This window comes from Lathyrus oleraceus, chromosome 3 (genome assembly GCF_024323335.1).
Source record: "Lathyrus oleraceus cultivar Zhongwan6 chromosome 3, CAAS_Psat_ZW6_1.0, whole genome shotgun sequence".
Lineage (NCBI taxonomy): Eukaryota > Viridiplantae > Streptophyta > Magnoliopsida > Fabales > Fabaceae > Lathyrus > Lathyrus oleraceus.
The window spans coordinates 457,471,431-457,490,407 of record NC_066581.1 but is presented as its reverse complement, the minus strand read 5'-3'; the positions used below and the strand labels follow the sequence as shown (position 1 = coordinate 457,490,407).

Sequence of the window (18,977 nt, the reverse complement as noted above, 5' to 3'; positions counted from 1 at the left end):
CTGCAGAATTCTTCAAGATCCAGCTTCAATTCACTTCTACTATGCCTGTAGATGATGAACAGATCGAAAGCAAAGCAAAAGAGATGAAGAAAATTGATGAAAAAAGTTGAGAGAATTTGAGATGAAAATTTTAGATCTGAGTTTGTGAAGTTCTTCCTTTGATTTTCTGTTATGATTAGCACTTTATACCCTCTGCTAATGATGCTGATTAAACATGTTTAGCCAAAAAAACCCAAAGATTAGTGAAATGGAATGATTTATGCAATTTGGCCAAAGTACCCTCATGCACATGCTAGACAATGGAACAGTGCGAATTGCACTTGAAACAAGTCTTAAAATCTGTTTTGAGGCAAATGGAATTGGTTTGAAATGAAAATAATGCACATTTTTCAAATTCACATTTTCCCACCAAAATTCAAAATGAAATCAAGTGAAAAATGCACTTTTTTTGTGATGAGTTTTAATTAAATGTGATGCATGATTATGATAGTAGAGATCAAGAGAAAATTGCTCCAAAAAGAACCACATGAATTGGCCATTTGGTGTGAAAGTTATGCCTTATTGAAGTTCAAATTCCATGGACAATGATTTGATCATAACTTGCCAACCACAAACGAGAAATGGATGTTCTTGGACTTTTTGGAAAGGTGAGAGCAAGATCTTCAACTTTCATGTTGGGAAAAATTTGATTTGAAGCTTTCTTGGACATGTAAATTTGAGGAGAAGATCTTTCCATTTTTGGCAGTTTGAAATTACAGGTCACTTACTATTTTTGGAAACTTTTCATCTGACCTCAAATTCTTCCATGTTGATGTTTGACATGTTAAATGAGACTTGTATGGACATGAATAAGGTCTCTCAAACCATCTCCCACCTTCAAATCCCTGATTAAATGCACAATTGACTTGTGTTGACCATTCTAGGGTTTCAGCTGACCTAGCTATGCCCTGATGAAATCCAAGCCTCTACCACTTGAGATCTTGATTCAAAATGATACCATGGTAATTCTTCAGAATGGCCACCATCTATGGCTCAATGAATGCCTTTGAATGGCTTGACCTAATGTTGCTTCATCTGCAAGTAAGAAGGTTAGATGACAATATTTTTGTACTTTTGGTTAGTAAACAAATAAAAAGCAATGACATACAAATGCTAAACATGCTTGGTGATCAAGAACCACACTCAAAAGAGAACCCACCCATAGGAAAGGAAGCAAAGTGCACAATGATCCTTGAGGCAATGATATGATGTGATATGATGCCATGAGGGATCTTAGGGCCAAAATTGGGGTCTTACAACTGGGACGTCCTTGGATTCATGCTGCAGGGGCAGTCACCTCCACTTTACACCAGAAGATGAAGTTTGTAATGGACAATCAATTAATCATCATTTCTGGAGAAGAGGACTTTATGGTCAGTCATCTTTCATCCTTCAGATATATCGAGGCTGATGAAGACGCTTTAGAAACTTCTTTCCAAGCTCTTGAAATAGCCAATGCCACTTTTGTGGAGATGAAGGACCCTGTTGGGAAAGTTTATTCATCTTTCGCGTCTCTGAAAAGCACAAAGTCTAGTATTGAAGGAGGAAACCCTGAAGGTTAGGGTCAACTTATTGATATTCGTGAGAAGCATGATCACTTTGGTCTGGGATATGTGCCTTCCGCTGCGAAAGGAGCCTGAGTCCCTACAAAGGACAACACTCGAAGCATCCAAGAAGTATTCCTTAGCACATGATTCATTCATGGAGATCAGGTCAACACAGTTGAAGATAGCACCAAAAATGAAGATGAGCGATGTTTGGTTTACCGGTGTGAGACAACTTTGAACAACTGGAAGGCGGTTGAGATCCCCGAAATTTTTCCTTTGTCAAAGTAATAATTGTTGTATTTTTCCTTTCAAATCCTTAGCTCTGCCCAAGGCTAATGGATCATGTTGTAGGGCCCCTTTTCATTTTCAAATAATCATTATCAATGAATGAAAGGCATTTTGTTAAATTCTTTTTATTCATTTACTTGGCTTTCTCTTAAGAAAATGGCAATCTTTTCAAAAACAAAAAACTTTTCATTTATGCATCTTTTACTTTTACTTTTCTAAAAGAAATCAATCATTCAAACATGCAGAATAAATGATAACCCCGTTGAATCCAATGACTTTACTACCTCTCATAACTTTGACTCCCCTATCTACCAAGCGGAAGAAGAGGGTGAAGAAGATTGTTACATCCCCGACGAATTAGCAAGGCTGCTCGAGCACGAGTCCAAAGCCCTTCAGCCACATGAAGAACCGGTGGAAACAATCAACCTTGGCACAGAGGAAGAAAAGAAAGAAGTCAAAATCGGCTCCACGCTTGAAGCAAGTATTAAAGAGAGATTGGTTAAGCTGCTACAAGAATATGTGGATGTATTTGCATGGTCATACTAGGATATGCCAGGTCTAGACACTGACATCATTGAGCACAAGCTGCCGCTTCAGCCAGACTGCCCGCCGGTAAAACAGAAACTCCGAAGAACAAGACCAGATATGGATCTGAAGATTCTTGAAGAAGTCAAACGACAATTTGACGCTGGTTTTCTCGCAGTGGCGAAGTACCCACAATGGGTAGCTAATATTATACCTGTGCCTAAAAAGGATGGAAAGGTGAGGATGTGTGTTGACTATAGGGATCTGAACAAAGCGAGTCCAAAAGATGATTTCCCTCTACCATACATTGATACTCTGGTAGACAACACTGCGAGTTTTGTTGTATTCTCCTTTATGGATGGTTTTTCAGGATACAATCAAATCAAGATGGCTCCAGATGACATGGAGAAGACCACTTTTATTACCCCTTGGGGCACTTTTTACTACAAGGTAATGCCTTTCGGTCTCAAAAATGCCGGGGCAACTTACCAAAATGCTATGGTCACTCTTTTCCATGATATGATGCACAAGGAGATAAAGGTCTATGTTGACGACATGATCGCTAAATCTCAGAATGAAGAAGATCATATGAACCATCTAAAGAAGCTGTTTGAACGCCTCAGGAAGTTTAGATTACGGTTAAACCCTGCAAAATGCACCTTCGGTGTCCGTTCAGGGAAGTTGCTTGGTTTCACCGTTAGTCAACGAGGAATTGAGGTGGACCCTGATAAGGTACGAACTATACAAGAAATGCCTGCTCCACGCACCAAGCGAGAAGTTAGAGGTTTCCTTGGACGTTTGAATTACATTTCAAGGTTTATCTCACATATGACGGCCACGTGTGAGCCTATCTTCAAATTGCTTCGAAAAGATCAAGCTGTTGAATGGAATTCTGATTGTCAAAATGCTTTTGAGAAGATTCGTCAATACTTGCAAGAGCCTCCTATTTTAATTCCACCTGTCCCAGGAAAGCCATTAATCATGTATATGATTGTACTTGAAGGGTCAATGGGATGCGTGATGGGGCAACATAACGAAACTGGTCGGAAAGAACATGCTATTTACTATCTGAGTAAAAAGTTTACCGATTGTGAAAGTCGATATTCACTTTTGGAGAAAACTTGTTGCGTGCTAGCATGGGCCGCTCGTCGTTTGAGGCAGTACATGATTTGCCATACTACTTTGTTGATCTCGAAGATGGATCCAATAAAGTACATCTTTGAGAAGCCTGCCTTGACTGGAAGACTTGCCCGTTGGCAGATGCTCTTGTCAGAGTACGATATCCAGTACGTAACCCAGAAGGCAATCAAGAGAAGTATGTTAGCAGAGTATCTTGCTCACCAACCAGTTGAAGACTATCAGCCATTGAAGTTTGATTTCCCCGATGAGGAGATAATGGTGATAAAAGATTGTGAGACCCCAGGCCCAGATGAAGAACCAGAACCAGGATCTCGATGGAAGCTCGCATTCGATGGTTCCTCCAATTACAGTGGTCATGGTATGGGAGCCGTTTTGATGAATCCAAATGGTGGCTTTACCCCTTTCACAGCAAGGTTGTGCTTTGATTGTACGAATAATGTCGCCGAATATGAAGCTTGTATCCTTGGTCTTGAAGCCGCAATTGATCTCCGAATCAAGATCCTTGAGGTGTATGGAAATTCAACCTTGGTGATCTATCAGGTCAAAGGTGAATGGGAGACCCGTGATACGAAGTTAATCCCATATCGCACTCATGTTGTGAAGATGATAGAATACTTTGATGGAGAATCAAGTGGCTGACGCTTTGGCAACATTAGCATCAATGTACCAAGTCAGATTCCATAATGAAGCTCCACTTATTCGAATCGAGCGAAGAGATGAGCCTGCTTACTGTCAGCTGATTGAAGAAGAAATTGATGGTAAACCTTGGTTTCATGATATCAAGCGATATCTTTTAAGTCAAGAGTATCCAGAAGATGCTACATTGTTAGATAAGAAAACTCTAAGGAGGTTATCGTCCAAATTGTTTTTGAGTAATGATGTGCTTTACAAAAGAAACCATGACATGGTTCTGCTCAGATGCGTGGATAGACACGAAGCAGACATGTTAATCAAGGAGATTCATGAAGGATACTTTGAGACCCATGCCAATGGACATGCCATGGCCAAGAAAATTTTGAGAGCTGGCTATTATTGGTTGATTTCATGGAGTCCGATTGTTTCAGCTATGCCAGAAGATGTCATAAATGCCAAATTTATGCTGATAAGGTGCATGTACCGCCAACACTGTTGAATGTTTTGACATCACCTTGGCCTTTCTCAATGTGGGGCATCGACATGATTGGTGCTATAGAGCCTAAGGCTTCCAATGGTCATCACTTCATCCTGGTTGCCATCGATTACTTTACTAAATGGGTAGAGGCTACTTCCTACACCAATGTGACGAGACAAGTGGTTGCTCGCTTTATCAAGAAGGAGATTATCTGCCGATATGGAATCCCTAGCAAGATCATTACAGACAACGGTTCAAACTTGAACAACAAGACAATGACAGAATTATGTGAGAGTTTCAAGATTGACCACCATAATTCTTCTCCATATCGTCCAAAGATGAACAGTGTTGTTGAAGCTGCCAATAAAAATATCAAGAAGATCCTGCAAAAGATGGTGAAAACTTATAAGGATTGGCACGAGATGCTACCCTTTGCTTTTCATGGATACCGGACCTCAGTCTGCACTTCAACAGGGGCAACCCCATTCTCCTTAGTGTATGGGATGGACGCAGTTCTCCCAGTCGAAGTGGAGATACCTTGAATGAGAATATTGATGGAGGCCAAGCTAGATTAAGCTGAATGGATCCAGAATAACTATGATCAACTTAACCTCATTGATGAGAAGCGTATGACCGCTCTGTGCCATGGACAATTGTACCAGCAACGAATCAAGAAAGCATTTGACAAAAAGGTCCGTCCTCGAGAGTTCAAGGAAGGAGATCTCGTGCTCAAGAAGATCTTGCCAGTATACAAAGATTCACGTGGGAAGTGGACTCCCAACTATGAAGGCCCATACATTGTAAATAGAGCATACTCTGGAGGTGCTCTATTTCTCACAACTATGGATGGCGAAGAGCTCATTCACCCTGTGAACTCTGATGCAGTCAAAAGATACTATGCCTAACAAATCCCGGTGGACTGAAAACCTGAAAGGGCGGTCCAGGCAAAAGTTAGGGATGAAAAAAATGATAGCTCGCTAAGTTGAAAACCTGAAAAGGCGGCTTAGGCAAAAAAGAGCGTCCCGGTGGATTGAAAACCCGAAAGGGCGATCCAGCAAAAATTAGGGACAAGAGGCATAGACTGCATCAGTTTGTCACTGATCAACATAGAAGAGCTGAAAATGGAAGATCAACCCAGTTACTCCCTTCAGAAGCAAGGTTTTGTAGAGTCATTGTTATTAGGGATAGTTAGTCATTGCGATTCGATGTAAACCTTTCCCTATTGCCATTTTCAAATGTGTGACATTCCATGGAGCTACACCGTTTGTGTGCTACCATTCTTGAATAAATACAAGTTTGCCTATCAAATTCTATCATTTGTTGTTCTTCTTTGATTTTCTTTGTTATGCAAAATGTCATTTATTTGTTAATAATGAAATTTTGAACTCAAAAAGAATTTTTCAGCATATTGAGAAACACAATTTTGCTTTGACATGTGGAAATATTAAAAAGGAAACCTTTCGTCTTTCCCCGTAAGTCTAAAGTTGCAAGACTTCTCTTGGATGATCTACATACATCTCCGGAGAGCTTAGAGTTATCATTCTCTGAAAGGATTACTGGGCCAGTTGTAACTGCTCAGCTTGATGGATCCTCCTTTAATACATTTTACTCACTCCTTCGGTTGAGTTTATTGGTGTTAAGGATTCAGTACCTCCACAAATCTCTCCCTAATTTCCAGTCTGCATATTGTCAGCATTTGCATATCATGATCATTCATATATCATGCATATAAGCAAAATCCAAATCATGCATAGCCCGAAGTGCTTCGCGCTCATTTGCATGATCTCAGGTCTCGTTGTTGATTTTTATCCCTTGACCTCTAAGACCAGTTGTTACTGGCATCATCTGTTAAGTCTGGTTGTCACCAGTGTCTTTGTTGAAATCCAGTTGTAACTGGTATCCTTTAAAGTCTGGTTGTAATAAGCATTTGTTTTAAGCCCAATTTTTATTAACATCGTCTGTTCAAATCCAGTTGTAATTGGTATCCCTTTAAATCTGGTTGTCACCAGCATTTTCTGTCAAAACCAATTGTTATTGGCATCACCTGTTAAGTCCAGTTGTAACTGGCGTTCGAATGACAAAAATCCAGTTGTAACTGGTATCTTTTAAAAGTCTGGTTGTCACCAGCACCTTGTCTCAAATCCAATCGTAATTGGTACCTTAGGCACAATTGTAACTGGCACTTTGATAAAATCCATTTGTGAATGGTACGATAAATCTGGTTATAACCAACATTGTCTGCAAGTTCAATTGTTATTGGCATTATCTGTTAAAATCCAGTTGTAACTGGTATCTCTTTAAAGCCTGGTTGTCACCAGCATCTTATCTTAAATCCAATTGTAATTGGTATCCCCAACCAGAGTTGTAACCAACACTGTCTTAAATCCATTTGTAAATGGTATGATAAGTCTGGTTATCAACATTCTTGTTTGCAAGTCCAATTGTCATTGGCATTATCCGTTAAGTCCAGTTATAACTGGCGCACATTTTGAATTCCAGTTGTAGCTGGTGTCTTTTTAAATTCTGGTTGTCACCAGCACCTGCCAAATCCATTTGTAAATGGTATCTTTATGTCTGGTCGTCACCAGCGCCCTTGAAGTCCAAGTGAAACTAGAACTTCCTGGAAAGAGGTCTTTTTGACTCTTTCATTGACAGTAATTTCCAGAATTTTTGATCGGATGATTTTCTTGTAAGAAAGCTCTGGATTTGTCAAGAATGTTCAAGTTGTCACCAGGTCATGTATGAACTTATGGATATACTCTCTTTTGAATCTTTCTGTTTGCTGTCAAGTCATGTTTGAACTTGCTGTCAGTACTATTCTTGATACTCCCCAGTATTGTCAGGTCATGTATGAACTTGTCGCTGAACCTTTTCATTCCAACATTACCAGGTCATGTCTGAACCTATGTTTGAAGAACCTTTTTCTTAGATTATTCCAGTGTCGTCAAGTCATGTATGAACTTGTTGTGGAAATTTTCTCAAAATATTTGAGTTTGTTAGTAAATCATGTGTGAACTTACCGTCGAAATCTCTTGTATTCGAAGTGTCGTTCATCGAATTTCACTTTGAGTACTCTCCAATGTGTGTCTGACTCTCCAGCAAGATTGTTATCTCCAGCGAGTTTGTTTTACCCTATTTGTCTGTCTCCCTGTGGACCATCAGTATTCCCCACAGATTGGTCTGTCCAATAGCACCTCCTGTTGAGGATTCACTGTGTCCCTAACAGATAAATTCAAAAAAATAAATAATCCTGCATCCATGCATATCATATCATAACATTTTCATTTTTCAGGTTCAAAATCTGGGTCTCCATGGTATTTAACCATCCCCCACTGCGATCAGATGAAAAGTACCGTTTCATTTTCCTCTGGTGGAGGATGTTTAAATAGGGGCAACTGTCATACCCCGATTTTGGCCCTGAAAAACTTTTCCCAAACTCACTCTTCAAATCCTTCTGTGCGGCTGAATTGCCATTGCCACAATGATTAGGGTTCTCTCACCTTCAGGGATCAAAGGAATCAAAGTCAATATTAAACATTCCAATTTTTTTGAAAGATAGCAAAGATGATTTGATTTTTGTTTATGGTAAAGGGAACCTCCATGATATTTCTAGCATAGGCGGTGAAATTCTTTGGAGGAAAGATCTTGCCAGCATTGAAGTTAACTATATTGTTCAGTCTCTTGAAGTGATTTTTTGTAGCTGCCTTTGTTGGCTCTTTAACGTTTTACATGTATGAATTGAATGCTAAGAATGAAGAGTTATTAATCGCATAGCACTTCCATTTGGAACTTTTGGGGAATCATTATCGGTCTCAGGTGATAAGTTTGCGGTATAAACAAATTCCAGACCACGATAAAGATTTGTCTGGACAGGCAGTAATACTACCATCAAGGCTTCTAGAACTGTTCATGTTAAAATCAATTCCAATGTTTCTTTTAACTAAAATTACAAATGAAGGTGAGTTGGCGCTGGTGGACAAAATTGATAATGCGACAGTTTTAGCAATGCCTTGTCAATTTCAGAGAGTCAACATGTTTTTGCATTTGTTCAAAACGAAGACAATAAAATTCACCCATCTGTAAAGGATGTTAACGATTGGAATGGTGGCTTGCTAAAGGAAGACTTGGTAGTGGACCATCAAAGAGGAAATATTGAGAAGATTCTCACAAACAATCATGTGAAGGACACCACTGCATGGACTCTTGGGCGAATGTTTGAATTTTTGCATGGGTCAGCTTTGGATACTCCCATCATCAATAAGGGAAACTGCCAACAAATTATTACTGTCCTCCTTCACGGCATGAAAGATGTTCCAAATGTTGTTGAGAAGGCCTGTGGTGCTCCAATGGTCGCCCAACTAGTTACTGTCATCATGATGGAGCTTCACCAGACTCTTAAGAATTAGAAGGTCTCATCTGATGATAGGCAGAATGAATTACAAGGCCTTCTATGTGGTTGTTTGCAAGTAATCATACAGAAGTTAGGTGCCTCTGATCCAACAAAGCATCATTTAAGGCAGTATGCTGACCAAATTATGGGTTTGTTCTTGAGAGTATTTGCTTCTCGTAGTGCAACGGCACATGAAGAGGCAATGCTTACCATTGGTGCTTTGGCTTATGCAACCGGAACTGAGTTTGTTAAATACATGCAAGAATTTTACAGGTATTTGGAGTTGGGTCTTTAAAATTTTAAGGACTACCAGGTTTGTGCCATCACAGTGGGTGTGGTAGGTGATGTAAACAGGGCTTTGAAGGAGAAGATACTGCCTTATTGTGATGGGATAATGACCCAACTTCTCAAGGATTTGTCCAGTAATCAGTTGCATAGGTCTGTAAAGCCTCCAATGTTTTCGTGTTTTGGTGACATTGCTTTGGCAATTGGTGAAAACTTTGAAAAATAATTGTTATATGCTATGCCTATGCTCTAGAGTGCTACTGAGCTCTCTACTCATACCGCTAGGGCAGATGATGATATTGTAGGAGAATAGTCATCCAAGGCGCAGCGGAATTTTAAAATTTCTCCATTTAGTGATCCTAACAAATGGTCATGATCAGTGATAGAATCGTTACCTCTTGTGGCGATCACGAACGTTGAACGATGACAACGCCTCTACTCAGTCCACACGAACGGATTCCTTCAATCTCAGTGCTAGCTGGTACGAATGAAGGCTTTGAGTGAGAGAGAGAGGGAAACAAAATTCCAATTAGAGTGACAATGCTTCTACCCAAGGGTTCTATTTATAGAACCACTTGTGTGGGCTTCAAGCTAAAAAGCCCACTTAAGTATATTTTGGCCCATATCTTATAATATGCCCAAAATCACTTAAGCATGTGGTACCTTACCATATTTCATATTCCATTTAAGTGCATCGTACCTTACGGTGTTCCTTAGTTACTCAATCTCTCATCAATCCGTCCTTTGTGTGTGACCCTGTAGGTTTTCGCGACGTTGGCAATTATATTAAATCACGCATTTAACATAATAAACAGTGAGCGGTATCTAGCAACACATCACTGCTACCCAAGTCACGAAAATGTCATGTGATCTGAAAAATCCTTCTGTGATAATAATTATGTGTATAATTACCCCTTTGCCCTTATGTCTATATTGAACACAAGGCATAGACCGTGTCATCCTTGTCCAGTTCAATATTGGACCCATAGACATTTATCCTGTTATGCAGGATGGGCAAATTCCATCTAGGTCACTCATGCCCCTCAACATGCTTTGTGGAGTACCCATCAACTGTCTTTATGGTTATCCAGTTACGGACAATGTTGGATCAGCAATAAAGCACTCGACTCTACATCTAGGGTCCATAGTGGTTTCAGGTCGAAGAGTGGTATACACCATTATCACCATGAGAATAACTTATGACACTTTGCATAACATTCTATATAGTATTCTCATAGCGGGTCAATCCAGTATAAATATTACTCTTAATATTCATACCTATGTTTAAGACTTGATAACTCCTTATCTATGATCCATGAGATGTGATCATCAGTCTATAAACATAATAGTCTTCATGCTCTAATGTTATCCCACTTCATAATAAAGCTTGACTACGGATACTTTAAGAATAGTGTCGTTATGTTTAATGTGCTCTCATGATTAAGTCACACTTGATACATTAAACAGACTATCTATTCCAGGGACTTTATTAAACAAGCATAATAAAGAAAGAGCCTTTTATTATTAATAAATAATTCGATACAAGTACCAAAAGTATTGGCCTCTAGGGCGTACACCAACAATCTCCCACTAGCACTAGAGCCTATCAGGCATACCCCTAATGCCCATTGATCTAATATGGCCATCATGCTTCTGCTGCACAAGAGGCTTTGTCAGTGGGTCAGCAATATTGTCAAGTGTTGGTACTCTACATATTTTCACATCTCCTCTATTATCTCTCGTATGAGGTGATAATGCCTAAGTATCTGTTTGGATCATTGGTGAGATCTAGGCTCCTTAGCTTGTGCGATAGCACCATTATTCTCATAATAGAGACCAATGGGATCCACAATGCCAGGAACTATGCCAAGTTCACTAAGGAACTTTTGATCCAAACAACTTCCTTTGCTGCACTTGAGGCAGCAATATACTCGGCCTCGGTTGTAGAATCAACAACTGTATCTTGCTTTGAACTTTTCTAGCTCACAGCGCCACCATTTAAGCAAAACACATAACCATTGGAATCATTCATATTAAAGCGTCTCAGCACTTTGTCTATGTACTCTGACTTAGGCCAAGCAGTTTTGTGATCTATCTCTATAGATTCTGATTCCTAATATATAGGCTGCTTCACCTAGGTCCTTCATAGAAAAGCATTTCCCAACCAAGACTTTACTTGTTGCAGGGTAGGGATATCATTTCCAATGAGTAATATGTCATCTACATATAATACCAGGAAAACGATCATGCTCCCACTAACCTTCTTGTAGACACAGGGCTCATGTTCGTACTTGATCCATGAGTAATACATCACCTTGATGAGTTATGAGATATCAATATCTCTCAGGTAGGTAACGTATCCTGCCTGACCTACGCTGGTCTTGTTCTACTTGAGTTCTACTTGAGCAGGTTGCTCTTACACAAGTATTTGTGTTTCCTGCTCTAATTCCTCCATAGGTGTATCAATGCTTTGTGATTCTTGAATTTCTTCAAGCTCTACTTTCCTCCCACTGATTCCTTTGGAATTAAAATCCTTTTTTAGGAAAACTCCAGTTCGAGCGACAAACACTTTGCCCTCAGAAGGATTGTAGAAGTAATGCCCTCTTGTTTCTTTAGGATACCCCACAAATAAGCATTTGTCAGATTTGGGCTCAAGCTTAGTTGAAATTTGTCGTTTCATATAAACTTTGCAACCCCAAATCTCCATGTAAGACATATGTGGTTTCTTACCACTCCATATCTCATATGGTGTCTTCTCAACCTTTTTGGATGGAACACGGTTAAGTGTATAAGTTGATGTCAATAGTGCATGTCCCCAAAAGGAGTTTGGAAGATCGGCGTGACTCATCATGGATCGGACCATGTCCAACAGGGTTCGATTTCTTCTCACAGATACACCATTCCATTGGGGGTGTTCCAGGAGGATTAAGTTGGGATAGGATCCCATACTCTTTCATATGGTCATCAAACTCTAGGTTTAAATACTCACCACCTCGATCTGATCGAAGAGTTTTAATATTCTTACCTAGTTGGTTTTGTACTTCATTCTTGAATTCCTTGAACTTTTCAAAGGACTCTGATTTGTGTTTCATTAAATACACATAACCATATCTACTGAAATCATCAGTGAATGTGATGAAGTACTGAAAACCTCCTCTGCTTGGTGGGCCTTTTGTTCTGTCTCTTTCCATTTCCAATCATCAGAATGGACTTCCCTTTCGACTTCAGATTCTGTTCAGCAGTTCTTAACATGGCTAGCAGTTCAGGAAGAGATTTGTCCATATCATTCATATTGAAATTTAGGACAAATTGACTGAATCCATCTGGCAACGATTGCAAGATCAAATCAGTCGCAAGTTCCTTTCCGAGGGGAAAACCCAATCTCTCAAGGTTTTCCACATACCCAATCATCTTGAGCACATGGGAACCTACAGGGGCTCCCTCAGCTAACTTGCCTTGAAAAAGGGCTTTTGAAACTTCAAACCTCTCATGCCTTGCTTGCTCTTGATAGAGCATCTTCAGGTGTTCGATCATATCGAACGTTGCCATGTTCTCATGTTGCTTTTGCAATTCTGAGTTCATGGTAGCTAGCATGAGACAAGCAGTTTCATTGGCATCATCGACATGCTTCTTATAAGCATCTCTTTCTGCCTTAGGTGCAGAACTAGGAGGTTCCTCTTCAGGAACAGGCTTCTCCAAGACATACAGCTTTTTATCATGTTTGAGGACAATCCTCAGGTTTCAGTGCCAATCCAGAAAATTTGTCCCAGACAATTTTTCTTTGTCAATGATTGATCGCAAGATGTTATTAGAGGTGTTTGCTGTCATGATAATCTACATAAGGATTAATGAAAATATAAGTATCATTGACATATTTAATTAGGCCTTTAATTAAATATGCTCCCACTATTTAACTCAAAACAAATGACCCTCATCATTTGATTCGGAAAATCCCGTTGGAAGATTTTCTAGTGGGTCGAGATCCATATTTCACTTCGTTCTAAGTCCGGGTAGGTGGATTACACAAAACTAGGTTATTTAGGTAGGAACTCCTTCCAATTGTATCTCATACAACTCTCGAAAATTTCAGTTGGGTGAATAACTCCTTATTCCAATCTATCATATGGATCATTCCCAACTCTTGCTTCTAAACATATATAATATTATTATAATTAAGTTTGACCCATCGTTTTAGCAGTTAGATATTACAATTATCCCATCGCACCTTACTAATACAGAACACGCACCTCGCGTAGGCAAAACCTACATTATCCGATACTAGTCTTGATGAGTGCTAAAACTTGGAAAGCAAACATATATAATATTATCATAATTTGTTTAGTTAAGTTTGACCCATTGTTTTAACAATTGGATATTACAATTATCCCATCGCACCTTACTAATATAGAACATGCACCTCACGTAGGCGAAACCTACATTATCTGATACTAGTCTTGATGAGTGTTAAAACTTGGAAAGCATAAACTTAATATTTAATTTGAGGGAATTTGCAATTATCCTGATCTCATCGGCTTATTTATCATATAAATCGTCTCTCACATGCATCAACATACATTCACATGCATCAACATACATACATACATAATGAAATAGTTATGGCCCCTAGCGCAATTGTTCTCCCAAGCCAATGGGAGAACCTAAGCTAACCTAATAACGATCTAAGCTTCTCCAAGCAAGATCTTCAAGGTTGTCCTTCTTTGGCATTGACTTCTTTGCTTTCTTCATGTCATTACATTACATAAAAGAAACTCGTTTTACATACGAGGGAGTGAGATGAGAAAAGAAGTTACATAACTGATCATCACAAGACAATAATAAACACATTATTATTTTTATCAATTTTAATTCTTTTAATCAATTAAAACCAAATTAAATCTCGACGACCGATCACATTACGCAGAGTTAGCCGAACGGGTGAATTTTGCCTTGCGTTAACCGGTTAACCAAATGCGTTAACCGGTTAACCAAATGCGTTAACCGGTTAACACTGTTTGAAATCTGTTCAAAAATTGTTTTCTGCCTTACGTTAACCGGTTAACCAAATGCGTTAACCGGTTAACACTGTTTGAAAATCTCTTAGAAAGCTGTATTCCTTCTTGCGTTAACCGGTTAACCAAATGCGTTAACCGGTTAACACTGTTTGAAAATCTCTTAAAAGGCAGTATTTTGTCTTGCGTTAACCGGTTAACCAAATGTGTTAACCGGTTAACACTGTTTGAAAAACAGTTAGAAAGCAGTATTCCGTTTCGTGTTAACCGGTTAACCATATGCGTTAACCGGTTAACACTGTTCAAAAAAGTGTTTAGAAAGCACAACTCTTGTGCAGTCACAACCCCAATCGCATAACTCTCTGACAACACAACCCTTGTACCGTCACTAACCCTGATGCACCAATTTCAGACCGTCAAACACATCTCGATTGTTGATTCAGTATGATTGATCAATACGTCATTACTTCACCATACTAATGTCGGATCAAGAAGCAAACGACCATTGATCGCTCAAAGGAAAACAACCATTGAGTGTTTGAATGAACGAAACAAGAACACTATATCATATATAATGTATTTTGCATCAGGATTACTTATATCATATATATAACTTGATCGATCTCAATTTAATCTTTGATTCATTCTGTCTTTAATCGTATTAATAGAGAAAAAAAACAGTTATCAGATTCATGGTTTCGTAAGTGGCTCTGATACCACTGTAGGAGAATTTCCATCCAAGGCGCAGCGGAATTTAAAAATTTCTCCATTTAGTGATCCTTACGAATGGGCATGATCAGTGATAGAATCGTTACCTCTTGTGGCGATCACGAACGTTGAACGATGACAACGCCTCTACTCAGTCCACACGAACGGAATCCTTCAATCTCAGTGCTAGCTGGTACGAATGAAGGCTTTGAGTGAGAGAGCGAGGGAAACGAAATTCCAATTAGAGTGACAATGCTTCTACCCAAGGGTTCTATTTATAGAACCACTTGTGTGGGCTTCAAGCTAAAAAACCCACTTAAGTGTATTTTGGCCCATATCTTATAATATGCCCAAAATCACTTAAGCGTGTGGTACCTTACCATATTTCGTATTCCATTTAAGTGCACCGTGCCTTACGGTGTTCCTTAGTTACTCTATCTCTCATCAATCCGTCCTTTGTGTGTGACCCTGTAGGTTTTCGCGACGTTGGCAATTATATTGAATCACGCATTTAACATAATAAACAGTGAGCGGTATCTAGCAACACATCACTGCTACCCAAGTAACGAAAATGTCATGTGATCTGACAAATCCTTCTGTGATAATAATTATGTGTATAATTACCCCTTTGCCCTTATGTGTATATTGAACACAAGGCATAGACCGTGTCATCCTTGTCCAGTTCAATATTGGGCCCATAGGTATTTATCCTGTTATGCAGGATGGGCAAATTCCATCTAGGTCACTCATGCCCCTCAGCATGCTTTGTGGAGTACCCATCAACTGTTCTTATGGTTATCCAGTTACGGACAACATTGGATCAACAATAAAGCAACTGACTCTACATCTAGGGTCCATAGTGGTTTCAGGTCGAAGAGTGGTATACACCATTATCACCATGAGAATAACTTATGACACTTTGCATAACATTCTATAGAATATTCTCATAGCAGGTCAATCCAGTATAAATATTACTCTTAATATTCATTATATGTTTAAGACTTGATAACTCCTTATCTATGATCCATGAGATGTGATCATCAGTCTATAAACATAATAGTCTTCATGCTCTAATGTTATCCCACTTCACAATAAAGCTTGACTACGGATACTTTAAGAATAATGTCCTTATGTTTAATGTGCTCTCATGATTAAGTCACACTTGATACATTAAACGGACTATCTATTCCAGGGACTTTATTAAACAAACATAATAAAGAAAAAGCCTTTTATTATTAATAAATAATTTGATACAAGTACCAAAAGTATTGGCCTATAGGGCTTACACCAACAGATATGACTGAGTACCAAACACTTTAAGAAATGGAATTCTTGAGGCATACTCTAGGATCTTCCAAGGATTCAAAGGTTCCCCGAAGACACAGCTTCTGAAGCCTTATGCTCCTCATGTATTGCAATTCCTGGGCAGTTTGTACTTGGAGAAGGACATGGATGATGATGTGACCAAGACAACAATTGGTGTGCTTGGAGATTTAGCTGATACTTTAGGTGGAGCTGCTGGTCCTTTGATTCAGCAATCTGTATCTAGCAAAGACTTTCTGAAAGAGTGCTTATCATCTGATGATCACTTAATCAAGGAATCTGCGGAATGGGCCAAGTTGACACTCAGCCGAGCAATATCGTTACCATCATATTGAGGCTTCTGTTGCTGTTTCATGGGTCCTACTTCTTCCATACATGTTCATCATTGCGTTGGGGTCTCAATTGCATACCATGAGTCGGGTCATCACCATTTTTGGGGATAGGTGTTTCGGTCAGTTGGCTGTCTGCATTTTGTCAGAACATGGAGTCTACCTTTTTTCATTTTATTTTTTTGAATTTATTATTATGCATTGCTATGGAGGAAGTCGGTGGGTGATGATCCATCTTTCTGCTGACTTGGCAGAAAAGACGTGGTTTTTTGCATACAGAAAGAGAAACTGGGTGGAAAGGAGGGCGAGAAGAAAATGATATATCCCCATGAAATGCCAATACAGACATCAGTATTGAGCTTGCATGTGTTATTATTTGAAATGTTTGGAGTCTATGCTGGCCATGAACACATGCAAGATATCGTTGTGTTGTTGTTCAAGTACATTAAACTTCTACAACAGTCTGGTGTTTGCAAATGGATATTTGAAGAGCTTTCAGCGGTTTGTGAGACTAAGTTTCACTATCAGGATAAAATTCCTCCTAGTGATTATGTCGTTAATATTGCATCAAATATGCAGTACTATCCTCCAAAAGATTGGTTGGTTGGATCATCACTGCCTTCTAAGTTTAGCCCTAGTGTTATCCAAATGGTTCTAGATCAGCTTTCTCCAAACAATGTTCAAATCTTTTGGGAATCAAAAAAACTTCAAGGACATACTGATAAGGTGGAACCATGGTATGGAACTGAATATTCCATTGAAAAAATCACTGCCTCAACAATTCAGGGGTGAGTGCTTTCTGCTCCTAACGAAAATGTGCATCTTCTAGCTCCTAACAAATTCATTCCAACTGACTTGTCTCTTAAAGTTGCACCAGTGAAAGTGAAATTTCCAGATTTGTTAAGCAGGTCTTCTTATTCAGCATTATGGTACAAGCCAGATACATTGTTTTCCACACCAAAGGCTTATGTTAAGATTAATTTCATTTGCCCATATGCTGGAAACTCTCCTGAGGCTGAAATTTTGACGCACATTTTCACTCAGCTATTGATGGACTACTTGAATGATAATGCTTATTATGCTCAGGTTGCTGGTTTGTATTATAGCATAAGCCATACAAATGCCGGTTTCCAGGTGAATCTCCTTGGTTATAATCACAAATTAAGGATTCTACTTGAAACTATTGTTGAAGAGATAGCAACATAGTTTTGTGTGTAGACCAACCTCAAACCACACCAATTCTGCGGTAATTGGACAACAGTGTAACAACACGCCTGGTTTTAGTTTTGGCACGAACGTGTCTATGACTTCTTCCGTCCGCCGAAGCCCAGTTTTAGTTTTGGCACGAACGTGTCTATGACTTCTACTTGAAACTATTGTTGAAGAGATAGCAACATAGTTTTGTGTGTAGACCAACCTCAAACCACACCAATTCTGCGGTAATTGGACAACAGTGTAACAACACGCCTGGTTTTAGTTTTGGCACGAACGTGTCTATGACTTCTTCCGTCCGCCGAAGCCCAGTTTCAGTTTTTGAAAGTAGTAGTTATTCCTCAGTTGAGAACTCCAACTTTGAGTTACCATTGATCCCGGCAAAGCGTCCTCGCAGTAAACACCGACGTCTCTCAAGCTTCAACAAGCTCTTCTTAATTCAATTCATACCTCCTTTTCAAAAACATCAATCAAAAACACAGTGTGCTGGTAAGCCAAGAAAAAGGATATCTCGTAGCGGAGAGTCCAAAGAAAGCCAACTCATTGTTAAAAGTGTAGGTCAAATCTTGAATCCAATTTGGTCTAAGAGAAACAGAAATATTCCAAGTGAAACCAAGGAAGATAATATGAATCTCCAAGGAAATGTATGCTCAGATGATCATAGACTTGCAATTTTCAAGGAGATAAAAATGCATTCTCATTATAGATTTGGTACTAGTCAACAAGAAGAAAGTGAAAATTTTGATTTAACTAAAAAAGTTGTGTGATTTTATTCCAAAAACTGCACGAAAAGCCTGCAGGAAATAATCCAAGGTAGCTCCATTACATTCACTCAACTTGCTGCAGAATGGCTTTTGCAATCTAGTACTGTTCTTCAGAATGTTTTTTCTTTTACTGATGCATCTGTTATCGCGCTATGGAAAGTTGAACAGTTTCAGTATCATAAGCTTCTTCATGCGAGATCCCGTCCGCTATAGAGTTTATTTGATGATTCTGGTTCCGGGGAAGATACTATGATATGGAAGTTATACCTCATTCTCCACAACTGCAGAAACAGTTACAGAAATGTCT

General features: G+C 39.1%; 1 protein-coding gene and 1 pseudogene across 1 annotated transcript; both read left to right on the top strand.

The window, feature by feature from the left end:
• The first annotated feature begins 8,805 nt into the window (after positions 1-8,805).
• LOC127128160 (importin subunit beta-1-like) lies at positions 8,806-17,900 on the top strand (annotated as a pseudogene).
• A 290-nt stretch (positions 17,901-18,190) lies between these two features.
• Positions 18,191-18,673, top strand: LOC127131653 (uncharacterized). The gene has a single exon (XM_051060566.1). The coding sequence runs from the start codon at positions 18,191-18,193 to the stop codon at positions 18,671-18,673; it is 483 nt and encodes a 160-aa protein (XP_050916523.1).
• Positions 18,674-18,977: the final 304 nt, after the last annotated feature.